Source organism: Amblyomma maculatum, chromosome 1 (assembly GCF_055883805.1).
Source record: "Amblyomma maculatum isolate TAMU_Amacu chromosome 1, ASM5588380v1, whole genome shotgun sequence".
NCBI classification, from domain to species: Eukaryota; Metazoa; Arthropoda; class Arachnida; order Ixodida; family Ixodidae; genus Amblyomma; species Amblyomma maculatum.
This window is the reverse complement of record NC_139344.1, coordinates 105,863,290-105,882,647: the sequence shown is the minus strand read 5'-3', so window position 1 is coordinate 105,882,647 and position 19,358 is coordinate 105,863,290. Positions and strand designations below refer to the sequence as shown.

The 19,358-nt window shown below is 46.7% G+C and overlaps 2 protein-coding genes across 4 annotated transcripts in view; both read left to right on the top strand.

Moving 5' to 3' along the window:
* The window catches only part of Nup214 (nuclear pore complex protein Nup214), a 224,563-nt gene that overhangs the window by 83,567 nt on the left and 121,638 nt on the right, over window positions 1–19,358 (top strand). The window lies entirely within an intron of this gene.
* Window positions 1,694–17,546, top strand: LOC146203434 (uncharacterized). Its single transcript, XM_084587528.1, has 5 exons — window positions 1,694–1,991; window positions 2,864–2,991; window positions 10,484–10,622; window positions 11,584–11,756; window positions 17,394–17,546. The coding sequence occupies exons 1-5, from the start codon at window positions 1,694–1,696 to the stop codon at window positions 17,544–17,546; spliced, it is 891 nt and encodes a 296-aa protein (XP_084443654.1).

Genomic DNA, 19,358 nt, shown 5'->3' with positions numbered 1-19,358 from the left:
TCGCCCTCCCCTGTAGATGCAATTCGTAAACTTTTGTCTGCCATTCCAAACACTTTATTCATTTATTGGTGTTGTAATGACATTTCGATGTCTACTGAGCTGTTGAACCTTGAATGATGACCTCTTTCTCATGCCATGCTGCTCAATCAAAATTATAGTAACATTTTTAATTTTTTCTTTTTTTTACTTATTTGTGGACGCTCTGAACAGATCTTGCATTCATTACACGCCGTCCTGCTCCAAACAAGTGGTCGAGAGGCTGGTTGCCACCTGTTACCTTCTCCTGTCCTAACTTAATTTTGTGGCAGAAGAATTGAAAGTACCGTTAAAGAGGCAATTAAGATTGATAAAAAAAAAAAAAAAGAAAACTAGCATTCAAGTCTGGATTTAAGGCAGGACGTTCTTTCAACGAAAGAGAAAAGTAGCCACGCTACTATCTTAACACGTCTGACAGAAAGGAAAGCATGCTTGTGTATTAGAAACCGTAGATCGCTTGTGCTGTGCTGTATAATGGAGTTTTCCATTCTCATAGCTGTGTCACTGTATCAGCGACCATGTGCGAGCACTGCGTGGACAGAGCGATCAGTGTGAATCTGCCATCCTTTCCTTTATCGTGGAGAAAAGTGGCAACCTCACCAACAAAACAGCTAAAGCTCTTCAAAAGTCTTCTGCCTAATACAGTCGAACCCGGATATACCGAATTTTGGTTATATCGAACTCGCGGAATATCCCCTTGAAAATCCCATGTAAAAGTATAGGAAAGCCGCGTCATATATCGAACTTAATTTCACCGGTCGTTCGATATATCGAACTCCGCACCACGCACTGGAAAGTGGGTCTTCCCCAAAGACGATCGCATCACCCTCGGCCGTTTGCCGCATGACGTTTTCAAGCCACGCACGGAAGGAATGAGAGGGGACAGTTCGGCTAGGGCAGTGCCCCCGCCCATTCCCCAAAGGCGCGCACATCTGCGGTTATCGTTTCCCGCATGCCAGCACGTGACGTTTGCAAGCCAGGTGCGGGAATGAACCAGAGAGAATCGATGGAAAGGAGAGGGGGAAAAACGCAATAGAGCGAATCGCAAGGGTGTGCCCATTCTTTTGCCGAGCTATCTCTCTCCTTCTCTTTCCCGGCCTTCGTTCGCAGTAGCACGCACTACGCATGCACCAAGCCAGCTCAGCCCGTTTTCAGACAGAACGTCGGACGCTTTCTCCAGCGTGTGTTGCGAACCCTCTGCGCGCGGCGGCTGACGTGGCTATGGCGCCTGTGGAAGTTAAGAAGCGGCAGATCTATTTCTTTTTTTTTTCTTTTTTTTTTTCTTTTTTCTTTTTTTTTGCGGGTCGTCTATCCTTATCGTTGGGCTGTACGCACGGCGTAGCGTAAGATTTAACGTTACTGTTGTAAAACATTCTGCATATAGTTCTGCCTTTGGCGAACACCAGCCAGAATGCCTTCCACCCTTCCCCTCATTCCTTCTTTCCCCCCTTCCCCCTCCCGGTCAGGCTATATAAGCCGGTTGTTCGGCCTGAATAAACGCCTTTCCACATCGAGCGTCTGTGGTTCGTGGAATCACGGAACGCGCAATGCGCATACTTGTGATGTAACAGTGGCGACGAGCCCAATGCGAACCCACAACGAGAACCAACCTGAAACAACGGTTAAGACTGAGACGCTGGATGCAACCAGTTCAACCATGGCACATCACCAGCTTCCCGAGTATGACGACCGCGGTGACACTTGGAGGGCATGTCTGACGAAGGTTGAAGCCTACTTCGAAGCAAGTGGAATCGAAGATACAATGAAGAAAAGGGCATTGCTCATCTCTGCGCTAAGCACACGCACAGTCCAAGTGCTTTCAGGGAAAGTTGCACCGAAGAAGCCAAATGCGATGAAGTACGAAGAAGTAATCGAAGTCCTAAGTTCATACTTTGACCCAAAATGCCACGAAATAACGGAGAGTTTCCGCTTTTTCAACCGGTGCCAGCTGGAAGGTGAGTCTATTCATACCTTCATTGTCGAAATTCGCCAAATAGCGGATAGCTGCAACTTCGGGAGCATGCTCGATAAAATGCTTCGCGACAAGATAGCATGTGGCGTCCGGTCAAGTGCCCTGCAAAAGCAGCTTTTGGCGAAAACAGACCTCACCCTGCCGGAAGCCAAAGCGATAGCGTTCAGCTCTGAGGCAGCAGAACAGGGTGCCAACGCAATTTCTTCGAACTTGACAGCTGTAATGAAGATAAGCGTGCGTCGACAGAGCTTCGATGAGCCGGTATTAGAGTATGGACAGTGCGGAAGCACTAAACACAACGGAAACGCTTGTGGCTGGACAAACGCTCGATGCTACCGCTGCGGCAGGTACCTTGCAAAAAAATGTCTTAGCGACGTCGGCAAGGAACGCCAAAAAAAACTATGCTCGGAGCAGGTCAAGCCAAGCTTTAAATGTAACAGAGGAGAGTTTGGATGACGCGGCCGACAACATGCACATCTGGACTTTAGTTGCGTCTCGGAAAGCTCAATTGGAACCTCCGATTCGCCGAACGTTCACGTGGTGTGACAGCGATATACAGATGATCGTCGATACTGGTTCGGCTGTGTGTTGTGCCTAGGCAAGTTTTTGAGCAGCGCAAGAAACAGTGGCCACCATTGTCGCCGTGCCACATCAAACTTTCCTGTTACCTAGGGACCTTACCAGTGCTGGGGCAGTTGGATATGCTTGTTTCGTACAACGGGACCAGCGTCGAAGGCTCATTAATTGTTTTTGACTGCTCAGGACCAAGTCTCTGCGGACGCGACTTGATATCAAAGTTCAGCAACGCAGGGTCGTCAGTCCTTAACGTCGGGGCGAAGCTGGCGGAGAGCTTAGGGAAGAACTGCACATCAACGGTGAACGATGTGCTCTCGGACTTCCAAGATGTTTTCAGCACAGAATTGGGCCTGATAGACGGACCACCAGTGCATCTGCAACTGAAAGAAGGAGCCACACCAAACTCTGTAAGGCCCGTTCTCTTCCATTTGCATTGCGTTACAAGGTATCCAAAATGATTGAAAGGCTTGAAACTATCGGAGTATTGTCCCCAGTAATGCACGCTGAGTGGGCTACACCGATTGTGCCGGTACTCAAAACGGATGGCAGTGTTCGAATGTGTGCAGATTTCAAAGTAACTCTGGATCCTGCGTGCGAGCTGGAACAGTACTCGCTACCTGTCATTGATGACATTTTTGCGTCTTTGAATGGTGGCGAACAATTCAGCACTCTTGACCTTCGTGATGCCTATAATCAGATCCCTCTCGATGACGAGTCCAAGAAACTGCGTTATCAATTCGCACCGTGGGTTGTTCTGCTACAACCGCTTGCCTTTCGGTATAGCTTCCGCGCCTGCCATCACGATATTGCAAGGCATACCAGGTGTTTAGGCATACCTCGACAATATTCTGGTATCGGAAAAACACGGCGAGACTGATACATTAAGACTTGTGCTCCAGCGTTTCCAAGAGCACGGGGTCAAACTCGGACTGGACAAATGTAAATTTCGCCAGGCATCGGTTTCCTACTTGGGTCACCGAATTGACCGTGAGGGCTTACATCTGACAGAACAGCATATTGAAGCAATCATGCAAGCTCCTAGTCCGCAAAATGTGCAAGAGCTGTGCGCATTTTTGGTCATGATCACATTTTACGCCAAGTTCATGCCAAATTTATCATTTGTCCTTGCACCGTTGTACAAGCTGCTAGAAAAGAACGCACGATGGGTGTGGGAACCTGAACAGGAGGCGGCATTTATGCAAGCTAAACAAGGCCTTCGTCGGGCAGGGTTACTTGCCCATTTTAATCCGGCTGCAGCCCTCAAGTTAGAGTGTGACGCTTCGCAACACGGGATTGGCGGCTGCAGCCCTCAAGTTAGAGTGTGACGCTTCGCAACACAGGATTGGAGCTGCGCTGTTCCACACGTATGGCAAGGTGAACAAGCCCATAGGGGAGAAAACCTGGGCCAGGGGGCGCTGCGCCGCTTTGTGCGTCAGCGCCCTCTATGGAGATCCCGTCAAAACCTACGCGCAGTGCGGCCGCGTCGTCTGCTCCCCGCCGCATAGAAAAGCATGCTGTTGTCTGCTCCGCGCTGCTCTCCAGCACGTGTTTGCGCGCGCGCTCGGTTGTTTCTCTCCTCCTCCGGCCGCATTCTGGCCGCCGTCGCGCTCCAACAAAGGGGGCAAGAAAAAAAAAAAAAACTGGAATGAAAAAGTGACGACGCGCTTTTTCGCAAAACTCGTGAAAGTGTTTTTCTCTCTTCTCTCTTTCGTGTTGAAACGATGGTTGTCTGTTTTTTTTTAGGTATCTCGTACCGCTCGTATCTCGCACCTCTGTTTGTGACTGGCGGTGCCGCAGCAGCCATCGCAGAACCAAGTCGGCCTCAAGAAACAGATATATGTCATTAATGCCATCACTCGGCGCTTATAAAGGGAAAACACATACGTTAATCGTCCTATCCTCATACAATACAATACAATAATAAGTTTATTTCCAGGTTCAACTGGAGGGTTTCCCGGATAAAAGCTGCCTTCGCAGCTTGACAGTGTCCAGGAAACCCTTACAAGCAGCAGCAGACGAGTGGTGAAGGAAATCTCCAAATCTGTCATATATACAGTAGTCACATTCAAATAACAAAACATTAAATACACACGGATATGCACAATAAGCTTTAAAGTAAATGGCACAAAGAGAAAAACAGTTGAAATGCGCACTTTTTAAGGGAAAAATGTCAACTGGGCAAACATTCAGCAATCTACAAACGGAAGCATAAAATCACATTTGAACAAAATATTTGCGCAGCTCGGCTTTTGTGTATCCTCTTGTATTTTGATAAGTGTTTAAAACAGGGGGCAGGTTGTAAGATAGCATTTGTAATTTATAATTAGTGCGTAAACGTGGTACATTCCATTCATTAGTACTTCTTGTGTGCATGTTAGCACGATGAGTCTCCAAAGATGCTAAGGAAGAATAATATTCGGCAACGGATGCCTTCGAAAAATACATGATTTGTAGTAACCTATAATTATACAATTGATCAACACGGATAATATTATGAGCTTGGAATGCACATTTGGAGGTGGTCGCATAATCAACATTAGCTATTATTCTAACAATTTTCTTTTGCAATACGAGAAGCTTATTTATGTTTGCCTTGGTCATTGTGGCCCACACTAAACTACAGTAGTTAAGGTGAGAAAAAAATAATGCGTAATAAACTTTTAGTTTACACTTCATAGGTAGAGTTGCACGACATCGCGAGAGGGCCCCACAGACAGAAGAGAGTTTTTTGCAGATATGTTCAATGTGAGCATTCCAGTTTAAATGAGATGAAAAATATACACCAAGGGATTTATGTTCCTCAACAATTTCTATTTGTTGGTTTTCAAACTTCAGTACACAGTTTGGTGTTGTCGGCTTATTTCTTGCGCGAAATATTACAGCCTTCGACTTTGTAGGATTTATCTTTAATTTATTCATCATTGACCACCTAGATAATCTATCCAGTAGGTCGTTACCTTTCGCTATTACATCATTGAGATTATGGCCTGAAAGAAGTAATGTGCTATCATCGGCGTAAATTACAAAATGAATAGAAGGATCTATAGTTACAATGTCATTTATATAGGTATTAAACAAAAGGGGTCCAAGTACGCTCCCTTGCGGGACACCACAGCTAATAGGTAAAGGGGATGAAAGTTCATTATCTACAGATACTGACTGGCTTCTGTTTTGGAGATAATCTTCAAACAGTCTGAGTGGTTTACCACGGATTCCGTACATTTGAAGTTTATAAGCAAGGATCGCATGATTTAAGCAGTCAAATGCCTTACTAAAATCAAGGAAAAGGCCCACCGTATACAAGTTGTCATTAATATTGTTCAAGATAATTTCTTTCATTGCTAATAAGGCTGTTTCTGTTGATTTGCCTGTCCTGAAACCAAACTGCGACTCAGATATTACCTTATGTTTATCAAAAAACTTCGTTATTCTTGAAGAGATAAGCTTTTCCAGTCCCTTAGAAAACACGGGGAGCACCGAAATCGGCCTATAGTTTCCTGGTAAGTTTCGGTTGCCCCCTTTATAAATTACTGACACTTTTGCAGTTTTCATTCCGTTGGGAAAAACTCCGGATTCAAGTGCCAGATTATAGATATGAGAAAGCAGGGGACAAATTATAGATATGACATATTTCAACGGTGTCATCTGCATGGCGTTTAAATCTAAGGCTTTGCTATTACTAATTCCCATATACATGTTGTAAACTTCACTTGCATCAGTTGGCTCGAAGAATATAGTTTCGCTAACCTGACTAGGATAACCGGCGATAAGGGTGCCTGTAGGATCTTGAGATGAAGTAACACTATTAAGAAAATGTTTGTTGAAGTGTTGTGCGAGTGCTCTTCCCCTTACTTCGTTTCCACTGACAAGCATCGTTTTCGTAGCATGGTTATTTACACGGCGACCAAGGACATCATTTAAAGCTTTCCAGGTAATATCAGGTTTACTTGAACTGACGTTAGAAAAGAGCCGCTGATAATAGATATTTTTAGCTTTCCGTAGCTCCGCGTTCAATCGGTTCCTTAGCTTTTTGAAAGAAAGCAGCGCATCTTCTGTGCGTGTTCGAAGAAACATTTGATACCGGCAATTTTTGTCCTTTATCATTTTGAACAATTTTTTTGTAACCCATGGTTTTCTTATCTTTTTGGGAGGGGTGTTTACTTCCAGCGGAAAGTGCTTCGAATAAAGACGAAGGAAATGGTGAAAAAATAGGTCGTACGCATCATTGATGCTCGTTTTCTGCAACACACAAGACCAGTCAAAGTTCATAATATCGTGCTTAAAAGCTTCCAATGAGCTATCGTTGATGCGCTGCACACGTATGGACAGTTTCACAATGTTTCGCTTAACATGCTCATTCCGAAAAACGACAAATACTGGACAGTGATCACTTACATCAGAAGCAATTGTACCGCAAGAGAGTACACTGGTTTCAATATCCGTAATTAATAAATCAAGTGCAGTCGCACTAGTGCACGTGACACGTGTTGGTGTTTCTATTAAGTTTACAAAACCGCAGGACATAAGTTTCATGTTAAAATCACGTACAGTAGCATTCTGGTCAAGCATATTGATATTAAAATCACCACTGCACAAAATCGAGCATTTGTTCAGTGACGCATATTCTAGAATCCGGTCAAAATAATCTGTAAAAGCCTTCATGTTGCCATTTGCGGGGCGATATACAACAGAGATCACTTGGTTTCGATTTTGCAGTGTTAAAACTTCATAATCTTCTGTAACCTCACTAAGATTAGGCAGAATGTGGCATCTTTTGCACGCGAGAGTATAGATAGCGACACCGCCGCATCGTTTATTTGGTCTGTTAAGGAAGAAGGTTTCGTAACCGGGTAATTCCAACATCTTGCAGCCAGATTGATACCATGTTTCAGTGAGCATCAAAACCGTAAATTCAAAAGTGAACTGTCTTAACAAGAACGTGATTTCTTCTTCCTTATTTCCTACTGAGCGGGCATTAAAGTGCAGGGCAGTTTCACACCTTCGGTCCTTTAGTTTCACCTGTTGTGGTAGTGCAAGTTTGTGATAGGCCATTTTTTTTTTTAATTGTTACGGATTACCAAGCAGAAGGACGCCCCATTTCAATTGCTAGGTGAGCTATGAATATCGCCTGTTTCTAACTCACACGACTGCTTTCCGACGAGAAGATCTTGATAAGGTCTTTCTCGCTGGTTATCGGCATAACCGACGAGCCATCAGATTGCCTCATGAAAATTTTTCCATTTTGCGACCAGACAGACTCCCACTGATGCTCATACTTTTTTTTAACAGCGTATGCAAGCAGTTTCTTTTGTGCCGGGCAGAGGTGTTCGTTTACGTATATAGGGTCCGAAGTTTCTATCCCAACATCAGTGTTTGTCAGCCTCATTTTTTTGGCTTTCTGAAGTACCTTGTCGCGTTTGGCTTGAGACCGGAACTTAACCACAATATTCGACTTGTCTGCCTTACGTGTCGGCACTCTATGACAGGCTTCAATATCGCGTTCTTCAATAGGCTCACTAATTGCAATTCCTATTTTTGAGACTATGTCAAACACATACTCGCTGTCATTTTTGTTGACTCCTTGAATTTCTAGGTTGGCTCTTCTCGAGTATTGCTCAGAAAGAGTAAGTCGCTTCTCCAAGTCAAGCATTTTACCTTCCAGACTCGTGTGCAATGACTGAAGGGTCTCATTTTCTTCAGCAAGTTTCTTGTTTTTAGCGATCTCTGCATTCAGCTTTTCCTCAAGCTCTCTGATAGTCATGTGCGAACTCGATGCTTTTAATTAAGCCTTGTTTTTCACTCTTCAGTTCTCTAATTTCATTACGCATTTCTCCCTCCATCGATTCACGAAATGTTTTGATTTCAGCTTTAATTTCTTCTCGTAGCTTTGCGATATCAGCTTTAAACTCATCTTTCGCTTTTACCGCCTCTTTCCCAGTCATTTTTGAAAATATGTCTCTCTGCAGAACACTCGATAGGCCTCAGCAAACAGACGGAGAACAGCACAAGTTCACAAAGCACTTTCCCTTAAAACCACTTTCACTTGAAAGCAAATAAAATGAACTGAAATGAAAAACACTTGGCAGCAGCGACGAGGGGCCAATAATAATGCTTAAGATCAATGTGTTGTTTTCACTAACCTGCGATGAATGCAGAAGTAGATTAGGACGTTTCCAATGCACTCGTCGCTACTGCCAAGTGCCGCGAACGTCGATGAAGGTGTTCCTTTTGTAGTGGCTGAGGTCACGTGGAAGCAAACGTAGCAGGTCACAACGCAGCCGACAACGACGCCTCCTTGAACCGGGTGGTGACCAGCATAATCCGCATTTTCACGATGGTGGCTTCCAGATGAAACAGTGTTGGCGCCTAGTACGGCTGCGCAGGTGTGCCCTGCGATGAATGCAGAAGTAGATTAGGACGTTTCCAACACACTCGTCGCTACTGCCAAGTGCCGCGAATGTCGATGAAGGTGTTCCTTTTGTAGTGGCTGAGGTAACGTGGAAGCAAACGTAGCAGGTCACAACGCAGCCGACAACGACGCCTCCTTGAACCGGTGGTGACCAGCGTAATTTGCGTTTTCACGATGGTGGCTTCCAGATGAAACAGTGTTGGCGCCTAGTACGGCTGCGCAGGTGTGCCCTGCGATGAATGCAGAAGTAGATTAGGACGTTTCCAACGCACTCGTCGCTACTGCCAAGTGCCAATCCGAAGCGCGATCTTGCTTCGGGAGCTCAAAACTGCGCATTCGCTAGAGGAGATAACTGAACTAGGGATTGCACAGCGTAGCTGTGGAATTAAGAAGACAAAGGTTTACTTGGAGAAATGTCCCCGCCTGCATGAAAAGTCGTCAGGCATTTCCTCGCTCTTCGTCTCACGGAGAGAGGAAACTGCCGAAAGGATGGCATGCCTCGGCTTCTCGTCAGTGATCCAGGTCGTTAAGAAACCTGTCATCGTTAAAGGTAGATAAGTCATTGATTTCGGATGGCAGCGCCACAGCAGCGAACTCCCCCTGACCGCTGTCAACAGGAACCAAAGGGTAAGGCGGCATGCTTTGTGCCTTTGTAGGGAACGCGTCCTAAACGTGCCGAAAGCAGGCACCACGGCGCCGGCAGCATCACCTAAAACGTCTGTCCCCAAAGAGTTGAATAGGCCCCTTTAAAGTGAGCAGTCACAAATGAAAAGGAAGCTCCCCAACCAGCGCCCAGAGCACTCGTCGCTGTGTACACGCGTATCAATTCTCAACGAGAAGGCTGGACCCTTCATTCTCTGAACAACATGGAAGAGACATCAAGAGGTGCCGCCTCAAGTCTTTCAAAATACCTGTCGCTTGCCTCTGCCTTCGAGTACCGAATTCGCGTTTTTTTTTTTTTTTTTTTTGTCTGAGCCTGCCAACAAGCGCTCTTTAAAAACAATGTCCGCGACGATCAATTAATCATAATTTCTCACTTTCGAAAGCACCGATAAAAAGCGTGCCTCCAGTCAGCCTCTATGTCAGCTGGGGCACAGAAAAAAGCAAAAATAAGAAACACCACTGGCAAAGAGCGCCGGCTTTGCGCGCACGGACGCACGACCATCCCCCCTCGTCCTCACTCTCCTTCTCCCGCTCCGCGTGCACGTGCGGCTGCCTGTAGCACACGCTCCCGAGCGAGCGGGCTGCGCAGATTCCGCAGACAGCCGCGCGCAGCGCGGGCGCGGATGCGCGTAGGTTTTGTAGTTCCTCTCCGCTTCGCTGGAAACCGAGCGCTGGCGTCGCGGAGCAAACTCCAGCTTTGGTTCCCTATAGGCTTCTGTTCGCGAACCTTAACAAAGGCTGAACGAAATTACTCGCAACTCGAACGCGAAGCCCTTGCACTTGTATTTGGCGTAATGAAGTTCCGAGATTTTCTTGTAGGTCGAGAGTTCACACTTGTTACTGATCACCAGCCTCTCCTGGGATTGCTGAGAGCTGATCGACCGACCCCATCGCTGGCAGCCGTGCGCATACAACGTTGGTCTCTGTTCCTGGGTGGTTTCCGTTACAAGCTACAGTACTCGTCGGGTTAGCAACTTATGCCTGCAGACGCCCTGAGTCGACTGCCACAACGTATGACAGAGTTGCAATCAGAAGATCCCCCTGATTACATTCTTGCTCTAGCAGGACTCTATGACGGAATGGTGTCCTTTGATGAACTGAAGCAATTAACTGTGAATGACCCGCAACTAAAATGGGTTGCGTTGTTGACAAGGGATGGCTGGCCATCGACGGCTGATGAGAGCGTTATCCCATTTTTTGACAAACGACAAGGGCTGTCTTTGGTCCACGGGCTGGTGTACTGGGGGCACCGCGTAATAGTGCCAAAAGAAGCGCGAGACCGTATTCTACACCTGCTGCACGAAACACATCAGGGATCTACAGCGATGAAAGCAGATCATCATTTTGGTGGCCAGGATTGGACCACGACATAGAACGACTATCAGCAACATGTCAAAACTGTGTCCAAAACTTGCCCATGCCAGCCGCAGCACCACCAGAAAGCTGGCCGCTCGAGAACCATGGTCCAGAATACATGTAGATTTCGCAGGGCCATTAGCGGGAAGCATGATTCTCGTTGTAGTTGATGCACACAGTAAGTGGATTGCGGCAGTTCCCATGAAGCAAGCTAATGCTACTGCGACAGTGAATTCCTTGCGCAAGATATTCAGCAGGTTTTGAATCCCAAGGACTGTGGTATCTGATAACGGGACTAAGTTCAACAGTCTTGAATTTGACACTTTCATGAAAAAGAATTACTCAGCTGCGACCGTTTCACCCATCGTCAAATGGGTTGGCGGAAAGAGCAGTCAGAACGATTAAGGATGGCCTCAAAAAGATGGGATCTGGAAGATTAGATATCCACATATCCAGACTGCTCTTTAATTACAGAAGAACACCTAACAGTTCGGGCAAGTCTCCGTCAGAGGCGCTCTTGGTTATCGTCTCCGCTCTCGCCTAGATGCATGCTTTCCCCCCATCCCTACAGGTTCAATCTCTGAACCACATGTATGGTCACCACCTCTTCCTGGAGCTGGAGTGTATGTGCGCAACTTTGGGGTAGGAGAAAAATGGCGGCCTGGAACAGTCACGTCTACAAGAGGGTCACGGATGGTCACCATAGAGACACCGGCCGGACCGGTCAGGCATCACGTCGACCAGGTGCGTGTTCGACACACAACTCCTCCACGTGCGCAAGATCACAGCCCAGCGGAAGACAGTGCTGTGCAAGTTAGTATACTGACGCCTGTAGCCCACGACAAAGGAGTGCAGTGCGCGGTTCCTCGAGCAGATACCCCACAGCCAGCCTCAACGTCACCGGCGAATTTGTCACCGGCGCAAGACGCCGAAAGCTGTCCACATCAACAGCAAGCAGGAACCACATCGACGCAGCCATTGTGTACAACGCCGACACTTCGATGTTCCACGCGCCAAAGGAAGCTGGTACAGCGACTGTCTTATTAAGGGAAGAGAAATGTTTTAAAACGTTCTGCATATAGTTCTGCCTTTGGCGAACGCCAGCCAGAATGCCTTCCACCCTTCCCCTCGTTCTTTCTTTCCCCCTTCCCCCTCTCCCGGTCAGGCTATATAAGCCAGTTGTTCGGCCTGAATAAACGCCTTTCCACATCGAGCGTCCGTCTGTGGTTCATGGAAGCACGGAACGCACAATGCGCGTACTTGTGATGTAACAGTTACGAAGCTTTTTTTCTTTTTTTTTGCGGGAGTCGTTTAGTCGTTTATCCTTGCATGTATGAATCAACAAAAGCACGCGGTCAGCTGCTATCATGACACCGGCTTTTAGCATTTTTCGCTTCAAACAGCATTTGCAGCTACTGTACCACACTTTTCAATGATTTTATGGCAGTGGCCTGCGCCCGCCCCAAGCGCGGCGTGATAAATCGAACCAGGCTTGTGCAATCAAGCCATCACGGGCAGTCTGCCAAGTTCGCTCCCCGCCGCCGCAGGAGCTATCATAAGATAAAAACGCTGGGACGTTATCGCTGCGCAGCATCTTGGCACGCTGCCAAGAAATGAGCTGTGGATGAGACGACCCAAACGGAGTGCGACATGCAAGCCAAAACGCTGGCGATGTCTGCCGCTGCGATACAGAAACCTTGTTTTGAGCTGCCGCGGTGTGCTCAAACGGCAGAGGGACGCAGTTCCAACAAGTTGGAAATTGCTTAATCACTTGCATGTGAGCGAGCTGGCCTTAACGCTTTTTTTTTTTTCTTTTTACAAATTCTCCAGTGCAAACGTGGAGGGTGGGTTCATTATGCGAATGAGTTGATTACGTGACAACTACGGTATCGTTTTTTTCGCATCGTAAGTGCCGTCCCAAACCGATTTTTATATATCGAATTATTGATATATCGAACTATTTCGCGATCCCCTTTGAGTTCGATATATCCGGGTTCGACTGTATAGAGTAGGTTGCTGGGTGAGTTATAAGTGCCTGTATAAGTGCTTGCGGCATTGTCAAGCCCCAGTAATCGTTTTCTGGCTTTTCCTTTTTTTTTTTTTCAGGTTTTTTTTTTTTTTCTGGGCTCCAGCCTCATTCATTCCTATTCTCCCATACGTGTTCCATCCTTCTCGGCCGCTCAATTACCCACTGCCGTTTTTTTTTTTTTTCTTCTTCTTCTTAGCCAGTCCAGCTTGGAGCGTTCCAGGTTGGCCTTTGTGAAGCTCTACCACACATGGGAGGAGGAGGTGTTCGCCACTAATGTTTTTTGTATTTTTCTACATTTTTACGGTGTTTTTTACACCCCCCACCTCCCTCCCCCTTCGTTTTTTGCTCAGCCTTTTCCAACTGCGCGCACTTCTACTTCTCTGTTTCTCGTATTTTCAGCTTAGAAATAAATGGCCAGCGGGCTGCCAAGGCTCGTCCCTGTCGCTGCATCTTGTGTCGTGTGGCTCCCGCATTGTTTATGCTTCGCTACATCACTCCAGCTGGTGGAAACTGCCACCATTTCGTTGCACAGACTGCGATTTCATTCCTATGGCCGCCTCTTTCAAGCGCACGCCGGCCACCACAAAAATCCTTCGGCGCCCATTAGTGGCGCAGCCGGATCAGATAGCCCCTATGTGTAAACTCTGCTCAACTCCGGCCACACTCGTACACATGGTGTGGACTTGTACACATTACAACACAGACAACACAAACACCCCAGAGGCGTGGGAGTCTCTCCTGTGTACTTCCGAGCCAGCAGACCAACGCTGGCTTATCCAGCGCGCAGTGGAGGCTGCGGCATCCCAAAGGATCCCCGCCGACCTCCTCTAAGTCAGCGCAGCCGGTCCTTTGACTGATCCCCTGTTTTTGGGCGCAATAAAAGAGTTCATCACCACCACCTATTCTCCACGAGTGCTGCCTCCTGGGTTTCTGCAGGGTGCCCATAGAAAGCAAGATATCACTCCTCTAGAATAATGACTGTGTTCAAAATTCAGTTTTGAGAAGTCAGCGAAAAATACTTTTTAGCATATTTTTGAATTACCAAGACTAATAGCAACTCGATAAGATGAGTTGACTGGTTTTTGGTGTGAATGCATCATTTCCCATCAACTCGGAAGCAAATTTATTTCGACAAGGTTTGCGATTCCGAATGCCACGCGCGACGCTGTTTCACGATCGCCGCTGCCGCCGCCTGTGTACTTCCGAGCCAGCAGACCAACGCTGGCTTATCCAGCGCGCAGTGGAGGCTGCGGCATCCCAAAGGATCCCCGCCGACCTCCTCTAAGTCAGCGCAACTGGTCCTTTGACTGATCCCCTGTTTTTGGGCCTAATAAAAGAGTTCACCACCACCACCTGTTCTCCACGAGTGCTGCCTCCTGGGTTTCTGCAGGGTGCCCATAGAAAGCAAGATATCACTCCTCCAAAATAATGACTGTGTTCAAAATTCAGTTTTGAGAAGTCAGCGAAAAATATTTATTAGCAAATTTTTGAATTACCAAGACTAACAGCAACTCGATAAGATGAGTTGACTGGTTTTTGGTGTGAATGCATCATTTCCAATCATCTCGGAAGCAAATTTATTTCGACAAGGTTTGCGATTTCGAATGCCACGCTCGACGCTGTTTCACGATCGCCGCTGCCGCCGTGCCACTAACTTTTCCGAGTGCTCGACCAGTCGCGCCCATGAAAACTGCTTAGGTATCACTTTTACATCTGCATCGTCACGATGACTATGCACGTAAGAATTGTTCGCTCTTCTGTCTGTGGTGCCGAGCGCCGCCGGCTACGCCCTTATCTGCCAGTCGCGGAGGGCCAATCGCGGACCATCGGCGCTTCATCGCTGATTGCAGACAACGAGATGCCGCGTTGCCACGTCACCGGCGCGCCTCTTATCTCTACCTTTCTTCGTTTTTTAAGCCAGTATGACGCTCGAACCTAAATGTTTCGTGTTTTAAGCCGCGGTCGTGACGACGGAACGTCTCTAAACCAGCTAGGCCTAACTACGCGACCTTTTCAAAATGGCGCCAGGCTGCAAGCAGCCGACGCCGGCATGCTTTCGGAACCCAACAGCAGCGCGTGTTTCGCGCAATTTCGGCCCTTTGTTTTCCGCTTCGGGAGTTTGCTCACATACGCCAATCGGGACATGGAAATAGCCTGAATTACTATCTTTCGAACGAGACCAAAATGATGCCGGCGAAGCGCGTATTTCTCGATCTGCGGCCGATCAGAACAGCGCGATTTCACTGCAATTTAAAGGGCCAAACGTTCAGATTCAGGTAATTTATTTATTCAAAATACCTTACAGGGCCCGGGAGGGCATTAAGTAAGGGGGCAAAATAACAAAGTAAGTACAATAGGAACAATTAGTTAAATATAATGTGCAGTACAAGGCAAAGAGTAAAAACAATTATGATTATACAGGGCAAATGACTAGACATACATCGCCGCGATCAACGGTTTATTAAAGGGTACATAAAAAGTGACAAGTTTGCATCGCATGTGCTCAATACACATATAAAGAAAAAGCAGTAGCCATAAAAAGGGCAAATTGCTGAAACTGCACAAGAAACCAAACCATAATATATTAGTAACGAGGAGAAAAATAACTTATGGCACAGTACAACCTATAAAAAGACAGGGTCATTAAATGCAATGTTTGGGCAGCTGGTCTTGGAATGGTTGATGGTTGCTGAACGATGCGATACTGTCGGGAAGATCATTCCAAAGAACAATGGCACATGGAAGGGCAGATGAATTGAAGGCCCTGGGTTCTCCTGTGTATGCGTTTAATACTGTACTCGTTACGTAGGCGGCGTGAAATGCATGTAGGTTCTTAGAGGGGCAAATCAGATGGCCCGGTGCTGTGACGATATTTATAAAGCAAACATAAAACAGCGATGGAGCGACAAATGTTTTAATAGTTCGAGAGAGATATCAAGTTTGATCTTAGTTATGCTGAAATTAGGACTGAACATTTGTGTGATAAAGGGAGCGGCTCTAATTTGCACGGATTCAAGCAAGTTGATGAGGTACTTTTGATATGGGGGCCCGTAGGTGAAGCGAATTCTAGTTGTGGACGTACTATTGTCAAGTAAGTCTCTTTTCTCACTTAATTAAGGGCATTTCGCAAGTTCCGGTGCAGGTACCCAAGTGATCTTGAAGCTTTGGCACAAATGGATTGAATATGCGTGGCCCATGAAAGATTATACGTGAGGTGAATACCTTTTCAATCTGGCCATGATGAAACTCCCGGCTCAGCTGGAGAAGGTTGAAGGCATACAGCACATGCGCTATGCCGATGACATAACCATCTGGGCCAAACACGAATCGGTTGGAGACATTGAGGCCAACCTGCAGCATGCGACGGAGATCGTGGACGCTTACGCCCGCCGCTGCGGCCTTCATTGCTCACCGTCCAAATCCGAATTTGTGCACATTCGCCCGTCGCCTAAGGGCACCACCAAAATGGAACTACCCCTGGCCAGCAGCCCGATAGCCGAACATGATGAGATTGGAGTACTCGGTCTCTATATCCACGAACATCGACGGGCTGATACAACACTAGCGAAATTGCCCAATGTAGGGGAGCAGATGGTCCGCCGGATTTCCAACAAATGCGGGGGGTTACGATGCACAGATGCCTTGCGACTGGCGCATGCATTCATGACCAGTCAAGTCCTCTACTCGACTCTTTACCTCCACTCCCTGCACGTGCGCCCCCTTCCGGCCAACATGATATGTGACGGCCACAGTGGCAGGCGCCTTGCATGGGTGGAGGCAGTGGCCCGTCACTATGGGAACAAACGCGGAATCTTCTATGTGAACACCTCCAGCCCTCACCATGGGGGGGTGGTACACAGCCGCAGTCGTCCACCAAAAAGTCGTGGTGAATGACCTAACGTTCTGAGCTCAAGACATAGCACATGCAGAAGAGGTTGCCATCGCGTTAGCCGCCGCAGACCAGGACTCGCGAGTCATTGTCACCGACTCGAGAGGGGCCTGCAGAAATATTAAACGGGTACATTCCTCTCTTTGCGTACCGCATCCTTCAAAACAGTTACTGCATCGGGGCCCCCGCGTCTTGAACGATTGTATGGGCTCCAGCTCACATGGGCCTCGAAGGCAATGAAACGGCAGACGCCGCCACCCGCAGGCTCACTCTCCAGGCAACGCCTTCAGACCCTTTCGATACAGATCCCAAACCCAATCCAGCCCTCACTTCTCGAGAAATTACTTAGTTGTTCAAATTCGGCCGTGCAATTTATCACAAGCCTTGTAAGGGCTCCGAAGACCTTTACACCAAAACACTGCTGTGCCTGGCAGTTTTAAAATTAACACTTTGATCCTGCCAGTACAGGAAAATGCCCGCACTGTGCGAAGCTTTAGACATCTTCCATATGGTATGGGCATGCCAGTCAACTCCGAACCTCGCCCCCAAACCCAGCCCCACTCGCGAGGACTGGGAGGCAGCCCTGCTCGGCTGCTCCAACCTGGCGAGCCAGTAGGCCCTGGTCCTCCGAGTCCGAGCCGCGGTGGTCACCAAAGGGCTCTTGTAATGAGGAGCCCACCTAGTGATTGCGAGAGGTTGCACTGGCTACCTCAAGCTTCCTCCCTGCTCACGTTAAACTAATGCATTAATGCATTTTATTACTTTAAAGACTCCTCTTTAAAGTTTTTCAGTCGGTCAGTAGTGATTGCGAGAGGTTGTACTGGCTACCTCAAACTTCCTCCCTGCTCACGTTAAACTAATGCATTAACGCATTTTATTACTTTAAAGACTCCTCTTTAAAGTTTTTCAGTCGGTCAGTCAGGTGAATACCTAAGTACTTATAAGATGATGCCCGAGACATTACAGTACCGTCAATGGTGTACGAGAAATTGGAATTAGTACGCTTGCAAGTGAAAGAGATAACCATGCATTTAGTTTAGTTGAGCATCATTTTCCATTTATTACACCAATATAAAATGAGGTTCAGATCAGTTTGGAGAGCGAGGTGATCATCTATAGGATTAATGGAGTGGTAAATGATGCAGTCGTCAACAGAGTCATATGGATGAAGTCGTCAACAGAGTCATATGGATGAAGATATGTCAATGGGCAAGTCGTTAATATATATATTAAAAACAATAATGGGCCAGGACACTACCTTGAGGTACGCCAGATGCTACATCACAGAGTGGGGAGGTGAAAATGTTAACTGTAGTGAACTGCTGGCGAAATGAAAGTTACGAAGCCATGACAGTGTTAAAGAATCTAGGCACAGAGCAGTCAATTTTGAGAACAATCAGGAATGAGCAACGCGGTCAAAGTCTTTAGCAAAATCTAAAAAGATAGTTTGTAGGGTAGCGTCAATGTTGAAATGCAAGTCAGTCGTAAATTCTAACAGTTGGGTGTCACAAGAAAAATTTTTCCGGAAGCCGTGCTGATTAGGGGAGAAAAAATTTAGTTCCAGGTGGCAGTAAATGTGGGAAGTGATATATAATATGCTCGAGTAATTTACAGCAATTGCAAGTTAGCGAAATGGGGTGGTAGTTTTCCAGTCAATTTCTTTTTCCACTTTTGAACACTGGAACGATCTTAGCAATTTTCCAATCTGTAGGAAGCAAACCAAATGATAAATATTGCTGATAGATGAGGCAAAGAGTTTTGCTGGAGATTGATACAGTGTTTTTTAACATTTTGGAATTAATCTTGTCAACACCAGCAGTTGAAGAAACCTCAAGATTTGCAATGAGACTAGCAATTCCTTCAGCAGTAATGGTAATAGGGGCCATATCCTGATAATCATGATCGGGAACAATTAGTATGTTGGAATGATCTTCCCTTGGGAACACTGATGCAAAATATTTGTTAAATGCTTGGGGACACTCTCCGAAAGTGGTAAGAGATCATCATTGCACAATGGGAATTGTTTGGCAATACTGTCGGGAGATATCACATAACGCTGTAACATCCGAAATAGGGGGTATTATTTCTCAACCAAAATTTGCATATAGTTGCGGAAACGTCTTAGGACTGAGAAAATGAAAAAATAAAAATACGATTTTTAGACCAATTTTCGGCTGTGAAGATCCGTTAACTTCCTTGTATTGATGGTTGCGACCTGTTTTGCTTTGACACAGCGCCTAACACCAGCACCACTCCGTTATAGACGCCGCGTGTCGAAAAATCTCAAGCGTTGAAGACCGCAACTGATGATGTCCTTATCCCGCATGACATACTCGACATGCACAAGTATATTTCTTTAATGCAGTGTGGGGAAATATAGCCTGTTCACATTTCTTTTGCAAGAGGTCGATAGGTAAGCAAAAGGGCA